Below are 8,681 nucleotides of genomic sequence, written 5' to 3'. Positions count from 1 at the left end.
ACTAGATGGCCTTTGGGGACCCCCTTCTCCCAATTCCGCACTGAAACCTTAGCTTCGGAGGAGCCGGAGGAGCCGGGCCCGACTCGGCGGCAGCGCTTGAGGGCCCGCCAGAGTGAGTGCCTGCCTTTCCTCCTTAATAATAATTTCTCCTCCCTATTCTACTAAATTAATAATTAAATTTAAAAAATATTGAAAAAAAAGGGCGCCATCTTTACAAAATGTTTTGTAAATATTAACGAAATTTCGTAAATACCGAACTTTTTAAAGGGAAAATTTTGTAATTATTTTAAATATCGAAACAAAAAAAAACCCCAAATACAAATCGATTTTAGAAACAAATTTTTGCGTTGTTACCCAGGCCTAGAGAATATGTGTGAGAAGTATAACTTTTGTTTTTGTCGGTGCCCCCCTCACTTGGGACCCTTTCACAGTACACAATTATCCCATGATGATTCCACTTTAACTGCCATAGCATCATTCCATGGAAGCGTTGGATTTGCAGTTTAGGGACTGGCAGCTAAAACTCTGAGCCAAAGAGGTCTTCTAGGATTCCATAGGATGAAACCATAGCAGTTAAATCATTGTGCTATAATTGTGTGTTATGAAATACTCTTTGGTTGCTATTTCCAATAATAAGAGCTCAAAGATACTATTTGATGTTGTACAATTCAGGGAGCACCCTGACGGAAAGCACAACACATGATTCTAAGATTCCACAGGGCTACTGGTCATGGCTGATTCTTCATACAAACAGCCACCATGATTCAGAATCCATTGCGGATCTTCCTTCTGCCCCACACAAAACAAGAGTTGCTACTGTACACATGGGAATAACGAAACCGGAACCTTTGTTTGTCTACCAGAAACAGTATATTTCAAATGCAGGACTATTATAATGCAGGCTGATAAAAAAAATCTGGTCAGATCTGTACCTATTTACCTTTGTGCCAATGGCTCTGTGTCACTCCCCCACCCTTCCTTTTCCCCGGGCATTAGCTGGCTGGCAGCTGTCTTTATCAGGCTCTGACTATTCTTTCTGCATATGGTCTTCCCCATGACTCTCTCATCTATAGAATTGTTTTTACTTCCTTACTCTCCTTCTGCCCCCCCCCTTCAAATTCCCCATTCAATTTCTTTTCCCCTTTCATTCTTCCCTCCCCCTCCCTCCCCCATAATCCTCCTATATATACATATATTTATTTTTTGTAGTTGCCAAACTGAATAGCCAAGCGATCAGTGGCACAGCGGAAAGTAGCTGGTTGCACTTCCCAGTAGGGTACTGGGTTGGCAAAAAGGCTGATGCCATGGTACGAGGCACGCTTCACCCCAAAGCCAACAGGACAGAAGTCATTGACACCAATGTGGGTAATGTTGTTGGAGTGAAGGTATACAACCTGCGGAGGAAAGACATGAGACTAGATTAGTGGCAGGGCATCAAATTCATAGGATTTCAGCAGGTCAGCAAGACTGTATACAGGTTCCATCAATATGTGTCGAAAATACAAACAAAGGGAACTGTTTATCTCATGAGTCGGTGGAGGCAGGCCTGTAAGGGGGGGGGGGTTTAGGGGTTCAAACCCATCTACCCCCCGTTTTTACCACATATGGAAGAATTTTATTTATTTATTATTTATTTATTTGCTATACTTGTATACCGCCGTTTCTCAGCCTAGCCGGCGACTCAACGCGGTTTACAACAACTTATAACAAACAACAGTATACAGTTTAAAAACATAAAAACACAATCCACAATACATATATAAATAACAATCCAATTCATCTCTTGACTAAAATTGCGATCCAGTTTCGTCATCCAATTTGCCAGTCCTTCAATCATTACACTTATTGCACTGAGTTAACCGAACGCCTGCTCGAACATCCAGGTTTTTAGTCTTTTCCGGAATACCATCAATGAGGGGGCTGATCTTACCTCCATGGGGAGGGCGTTCCATAGCCGCGGGGCCACCACAGAAAAGGCCCTGTCTCTCGTCCCCGCCAGCCGCACCTGTGAAGCAGGCGGGATAGAGAGCAGCCCCCCCCCCCAGAAGATCTTAGGGTCCTGGTGGGCTGATAGGCCAAGATAGGTAAATTGGGCCAGAACCGTTTAGGGCTTTAAAGGCCAACGCCAGCACTTTGAATTGAGCCCGGTAGCAGATCGGCAGCCAGTGGAGCTGGTGCAGCAGAGGAGTTGTATGCTCCCTGCGCTCCGCTCCAGTTAGTATCATGGCTGCCGAGCGTTGGACTAATTGGAGCTTCCGGGCCGTCTTCAAAGGCAACCCCACGTAGAGAGCGTTGCAGTAGTCTAAACGGGATGTAACCAGAGCGTGGACTACCGTGGCCAAGTCAGACTTCCCAAGGTACGGGCGCAGTTGGTCACATTTCCAGCAGCATTCTTTAACATTTTTATAAAATTTCGCCAATTTTTGTGGTGTGATGTACCACTGGTACATCCTCTTGTACGAGTTTTCTTGTAGATCAAAGGAATATGTATTGTTCTTGAAGAACATTAAGATTATATGATATATATAGAAGTTCATTTAAAATATATTCTAGGGGGAGTATGATGTTTCTGTACCTACAAATATTAGCTGGAAAACTGGGAGACATCTGTTTCCCCCATTTTGGTTTTAATTAAATGTTTTGGTGCGTATATTAGTGTAGTTTGCAGATTGTAGTTTTAATTAGCATAGGTTGCAATGATGGTTAATTTTCCTTTGTACATTGTTTTACTTTATTTAGAAATATTTTCTTAGTAAACACATATTTCATTAAAAGAGGTCTGTGACCTGCAACGGGTCATCCTTTTATATATAAAAAATTCAGGTCCTATAATGCTTCCAAGTTGAAGTCTGTGCTGTGGTTTTCATGAGATGGGAAGAAGAGGGGCAAAAATATAGTGTGGGTCCCAGTATTTCTGAAAATCTCTGATTTAGTTTTTTTTAATCTCTGCTGCACTTACTAGTTACAAAGATGTGCTTTAAAATATATCGGCAATGCCTGATGAAATCTTAGAAAGATGGGCCACTGATGCTGAACAAGATTTTGGGAAAGTCAGAGGAGCTGCAGCACTCTGTATATAAAGAAAATCCTTACCTCACACTGCAGGCCCGTAGCCAGGATTTTGATTTGGGAGGGGGGCTGAGTTTGATTCGGGGGGGGGGGGGTGAGTTTGATTTGGGGGGTGAGTTTGATTCGGGGGGGCTGAGTTTGCTTTGGGGGGGAGTTTGATTCGGGGGGTTGAGTTTGATTCGGGGGGGTGAATTTGATTTGGGGGGGTTGAGTTTGATTCGAGGGGTTGAGTTTGATTTGGGGGGGCTGAGTTTGATTTGGGGGGGCTGAGTTTGATTTGGGGGGGCTGAGTTTGATTTGGGGGGGCTGAGTTTGATTTGGAGGGGTTGAGTTTGATTCGGGGGGTTGAGTTTGATTTGAGGGTTGAGTTTGATTCGGGGGGGCTGAGTTTGCTTTAGGGGGAGTTTGATTCGGGGGGTTGAGTTTGATTCGGGGGGGCTGAGTTTGATGGGGGCTGAGTTTGATTTGGGGGGTTGAGTTTGATTTGGGAGGTTGAGTTTGATTTGGGGGGCTGTGTTTGATTTGGGGGGCTGTGTTTGATTTGGGGGGGCTGAGTTTGATTCGGGGGGTTGAGTTTGATTTGGGGGGCTGAGTTTGATTTGGGGGGCTGAGTTTGATTTGGAGGGGTTGAGTTTGATTCGGGGGGTTGAGTTTGATTGGGGGGCTGAGTTTGATTGGGGGGGCTGAGTTTGATTCGGGGGGTTGAGTTTGATTTGGGGGGCTGAGTTTGATTTGGGGGGGCTGAGTTTGATTTGGGGGGGTTGAGTTTGATTCGGCGGATTGAGTTTGATTCGGGGGGGCTGAGTTTGATTTGGGGGCTGAATTTGATTCGGGGGGGGCTGAGTTTGATTCAGGGGTGAGTTTGATTCGGGGGCTGAGTTTGATTTGCGCGGGGGGGGGCCTACCCTAGCAAACCTTTTGTATCATTATCCCAATACCCCCATGCATATGGGATATATTGAGCATGCTGATCAGATCATGATATGAATAAACATAACAGTTTAAATAATGTACCAGTAAGGCCACCCTGAGAATTTCGGGTGGGGGGCTGAAGCCCCTCAAGCCCCCCCCCCCCCCCCAGCTACGGGTCTGTCACCCTGTCATTAAGCCGAATAGAAATTCTGGATATAAAATGCTGCAGAATTGTTGTGCAAAAATAAATAAGGTCACATAATTCAGTTTTTCTTATAATGGAAACAGAAGTGGTTCCTTCTTCTTCCCATCTCTCTCACTCTCTCTCTCTCTTTCACACACAAACACACACTGTGCACCACTTCAATTGACCCTTGCTAGATTATCACAACATTGTGGGTGACCTTACAAAATTTCTGGATATGACAAGAAAGGTCAAGCTGACATTTGGCCTCCATCCTCTATTTTAACAAGCTAGCTGAAGAAAGGAAAACAGTGTCCACTGTGATGCTTTCTGTCCACCTCACAACTGTTCATAGCGAAAGCGGCCCTGAACCAACGTTTTGTCATGTTGTTCTGAAACAACCTAAGGTTATGTGCATAGTATTAACTAAAGAAAATGCGCAATTTTAGGCAATTTCCCTTTCATGGCATAAATAATGTTTTTAATACTTCGTAAACTGTACTTTTGCCAGAGAGAAAATGAGCTCTAGTTATTCACTTAATTTGTAAATATTAAATTAATTAAATAAACAAACAAATTAACATTTTTAGGAAACCCAAAACAAAATGAAATTGACAAGGAAACCAGTGAGTCAAGACGTGAAGAATCAAGGAGGATTCCACCCACTTGCTTAAAGTGGAATGATGTCCCACTGTCACGTTTGGCCGAAACGTTTTTGGAGCACAATCTGAGATTTTATCAAGACATTTTCCATGGGTTTGTCTATGTTTATGTTAGCAACTTTTAGATCAGGAATCTTCATCTATTATTTTGAGGTTATGGCCACTGCTCCTTTGGTTCTGTTCCGTAACATGCCACCCCACATTCCCAAGTACCTGCAGAAACTTGAGATCTGGCAGTCCAGGAGGGACCTTTGACAGCTTGTTGTTATCCAAATGCAACTCGCGTAGGATAGGCAGGAAAGCCAGGCTGCCATTCTCAATCATCCTGATGTTGTTGTGTCCCAGACCCAGTCTTCAGGGAAGGAAGAGAAGAAGAGAAGGAAGGGCTTGGTCAACAGAGCAGCCATCAATCAACCAACAGACAATGTGTATCTTTATCAGCAAGCCAGTGCTTAATAGTTTGCATTTACACCAGGGAAAGATATTTATTTATTTACGACATTTCTACGCCGCCTTTCTCTACTCCGGAGGGGACTCAAGGCGGCTTACACATAGGTAACTATTCCATAAAATAATGTACCATTAAAATAAACATTTAAACAGAATTATAAAATACATTAAAACAATTAAAAACATTTACAACAATATATTCACAATCACATAATCCTCAAGCATAATCCAGGCCATTCCATTACTTATTTCACATAATTCCATATCTATCTATTGCACAGGTTCTCCACAGGCTTGATCACAGAGCCATGTTTTCACTCTCTTACAAAAGGTCAGGAGGATGGGGGCTGATCTAATATCCCTGGGGAGGGAATTCCACAGCTGAGGGGCCACTACTGAGAAGGCTCTGTCTCTCATCCCCACCAATCACACCTGCGAACAGGCCTGTAGCCAGGATTTTGATTCGGGGGGGGGGGCTGAATTTGATTCGGGGGGGGGGGGGCTGAGTCTGAGTGAAAGAGGATCTACCCTAGCAAACCTTTTGTATCGTTACCCCAATACCCCCATGCATATGGGATATATTGAGCATGGTGATCAGATAATGATATGAATAAACGTAACAGTCTAAATAATGTACCAGTAAAGCCTTTTCGCAGACCACCATAAAAATTTGGGGGGGTGAAGCCCCCAAAGCCCCCCCCCCCCCCGGCTACATGCCTGCCTGCAAAGGAGGCAGGACTGAGAGCAGGGCCTCCCCAGACAATCTTAAACTCTGAGATGGTTCATAGTATACCAAAGTACAGATGATAATTTGTATGAACTAGGCAAGCAAGATCAAGCTCCATCTAAATAATTTGCATTAGAAGTACATCTCATAAGAATATAATGTTATTGGGAAAAACCACGCTCTCCTATCTGCCCCATATCACAGTTACTGTGAAGATTGTATCTAACTCAGATACCTCAATTACTTGCAATGTTGTATTTGCAAACTCCAGTGGTTTGCCTCATAGGGCAAACACTAACATCCTATATGGGCACTATATTTTGTCTTACATGTTAGATATAACTCTGAACAATGACTTAACTAGGAAAATTTATACCCTGATTAAGCAGTGATGAGCTCAATGAATCCTCTACTTCCCCACTTTCTCAGCTACTATTAAAATGTTCCAGATTCACTTTTTTCCTCCCACTTTTCTCTTTTCATCATGGAACTTAATTACGGTCCAAAGACGCAATTTGCTCAGTGGAAAAAGTGCACAGCAGATTCATAAATCAGTAAGACCACTTAAAAACAGGACAGGTGCAATTCTAGATGCATGTGAACAAGAGTAAAAACACTGCAAATATATACAAGGCAAGATTAAATCCGATTCTAATACAAGAAGCTGTCGAATCCTGGCTACTGCAGAGAGAAATTTGGCAACAGCCAAGGTCACATGGGGAAAATTGTCACCTAATAAAAACTTTACTGGGAATTGGGCAGATCTACTGGGTAAGTTTATCAGTGTTATTTATTCATTCAGTCGCTTCTGACTCTCTGTAACCTTATGGACCAGGCCATGCCAAAGCTAGTGGGTTAATAATATTATGTAACTAAGCTTGCTTGTAAAAACTTCAGGACAATAAGATATGATACATACATTCAACATCCTAGTTGTTACATCGGCAAAGTCTTACATTGTAAGCAGGCTCGTAGTCAGGATTTTGATTCGGGGGGAGCTGCGTTTGATTGGGGGGGGGCTGAGTCTGAGTGAAAGAGGGTCTATCCTGGCAAACCTTTTGTATCGTTACCCCAATACTCCCATGCATATGGGATATATGGAGCATGGTGATCAGATCATGATATGAATAAACATAACAATTTAAAGAATGTACCAGTAAGGCCTTCTCGCAGACTATCATGAGAATTTCGAGCCCCTCAAGCCCCCCCCCCCCCCCCCCCCCCCGCCTACATGCCTGATTGTAAGGGACTTCTGCAAGTCTGTCTCAAAGCACTTTGGATGGGAACACATTGCGAGAATAGACAGCGATATTTGGCCACAGTCAAGTTCTTAAAATAATATGCTTCATGAAAAAGCCCAGCACAATGTATGCTCAGGGCACTTGGGGAACAAGAAACATATGGGCAACAATACAGATCACAGTAGGCAATGTCCCACAGTCTGTGTTTAATAGATTTAAATTTCACTTTTCTTTTTTGATCTTGGCTTATTTTAATTGCTGAAAATTGAGTTCAAACTGCCAAAGTAATTTGCACTCAAAGTCAGCAGGGTTTATTGAGTGCAACCATCAGTTCGAAAACATGCAAATGTGAGTAGATCAATAGGTACCACTCTGCCGGGAAGGTAACGGTGCTCCATGCAGTCATGCTGGCCACATGACCTTGGAGGTATCTATGGACAACGCTGGCTCTTTGGCTTAGAAGTGGAAATGGAGAGCTAAGCTCCATCATCATTTGGATACTACTGCCATTTGAACTCTCTTCTTGATTGGGTGTCCTTTTGGATTCTTCGCTTACACTTGAGGCTCAGGTGTCGGCGGTATCCGGGAGGGCCTTTGCACAACTGAGACTTGTGCGCCAGCTGCGACCGTACCTCGTGAAGGCAGATCTGGCCGGGGTGGTCCACACCTTGGTCACCTCTAGAATGGATTACTGCAATGCGCTCTACGTGGGGCTGCCCTTGAAGACGGCTCGGAAACTTCAATTGGTCCAGCGGGCAGCAGCCAGGATGCTAACCGGGGCTCATTATCAAGAGAGGTCAACCCTCCTGTTTAAGGAGCTCCACTGGCTGCCATTTATTTTCCGAGCCCAATTCAAGGTGCAGGTGCTCACCTACAAAGCCCTGAACGGTTTGGGACCACCCTACCTGCGTGACCGCATCTCCACCTACGAACCCACACGCTCACTTTGATCATCTGGGGAGGCCCTGCTCGTGATCCCACCCACGTCGCAAGCGTGCTTGGTGGGGACACGGGACAGGGCCTTCTCTGTGGCGGCCCCCCGACTTTGGAATGCCCTTCCAAAAGATCTCCGACAGGCCCCCACCTTAGCAGTTTTCAGAAGGAACCTAAAAACTTGGCTGTTCCGATGTGCCTTCCCAGATTAGGAATTCCCCCATCCCAAGTCCTAGAAGCACTTTAGCACAACCGAGGTTTCTGCACACCGCACCTTTTAATCCATGTTCCTCCTTGCCATCTCAGCATTTTAACCCTGTACCCCATTGCGCCGGCCGAACCAGTTTTAACTGTGTCTTGATGTAGTTATTGTTGTTATTTCGCTTAATTGTTTTGATTTGCTTGTCTATTATTGTGTTATGTTTTATTGTATTGTGTTTTGAGGCTTCGGCCTGTGTAAGCCGCATCGAGTCCTGCGGGAGATGCTAGCGGGGTACAAATAA

At 44.3% G+C, this 8,681-nt stretch overlaps 1 protein-coding gene across 1 annotated transcript in view; it reads right to left on the bottom strand.

Moving 5' to 3' along the window:
* Nucleotides 1-847: 847 nt before the first annotated feature.
* The window catches only part of BGN (biglycan), an 82,232-nt gene continuing 74,398 nt past the window's right edge, over nt 848-8,681 (bottom strand). Inside the window, exons 7-8 of the mRNA XM_060763178.2 lie at nt 5,041-5,179; nt 848-1,394 (exon numbers count right to left, since the gene is read on the bottom strand). Coding sequence (XP_060619161.2) covers nt 1,197-1,394; nt 5,041-5,179 — 337 coding nt within the window. The 3' untranslated portion in view covers nt 848-1,196. The remainder of the gene's footprint in view (nt 1,395-5,040; nt 5,180-8,681) is intronic.

This window comes from Anolis sagrei, chromosome 2 (genome assembly GCF_037176765.1).
Source record: "Anolis sagrei isolate rAnoSag1 chromosome 2, rAnoSag1.mat, whole genome shotgun sequence".
Taxonomy (NCBI): Eukaryota; Metazoa; Chordata; class Lepidosauria; order Squamata; family Dactyloidae; genus Anolis; species Anolis sagrei.
This window is presented reverse-complemented; position numbering and strand designations above follow the sequence as displayed.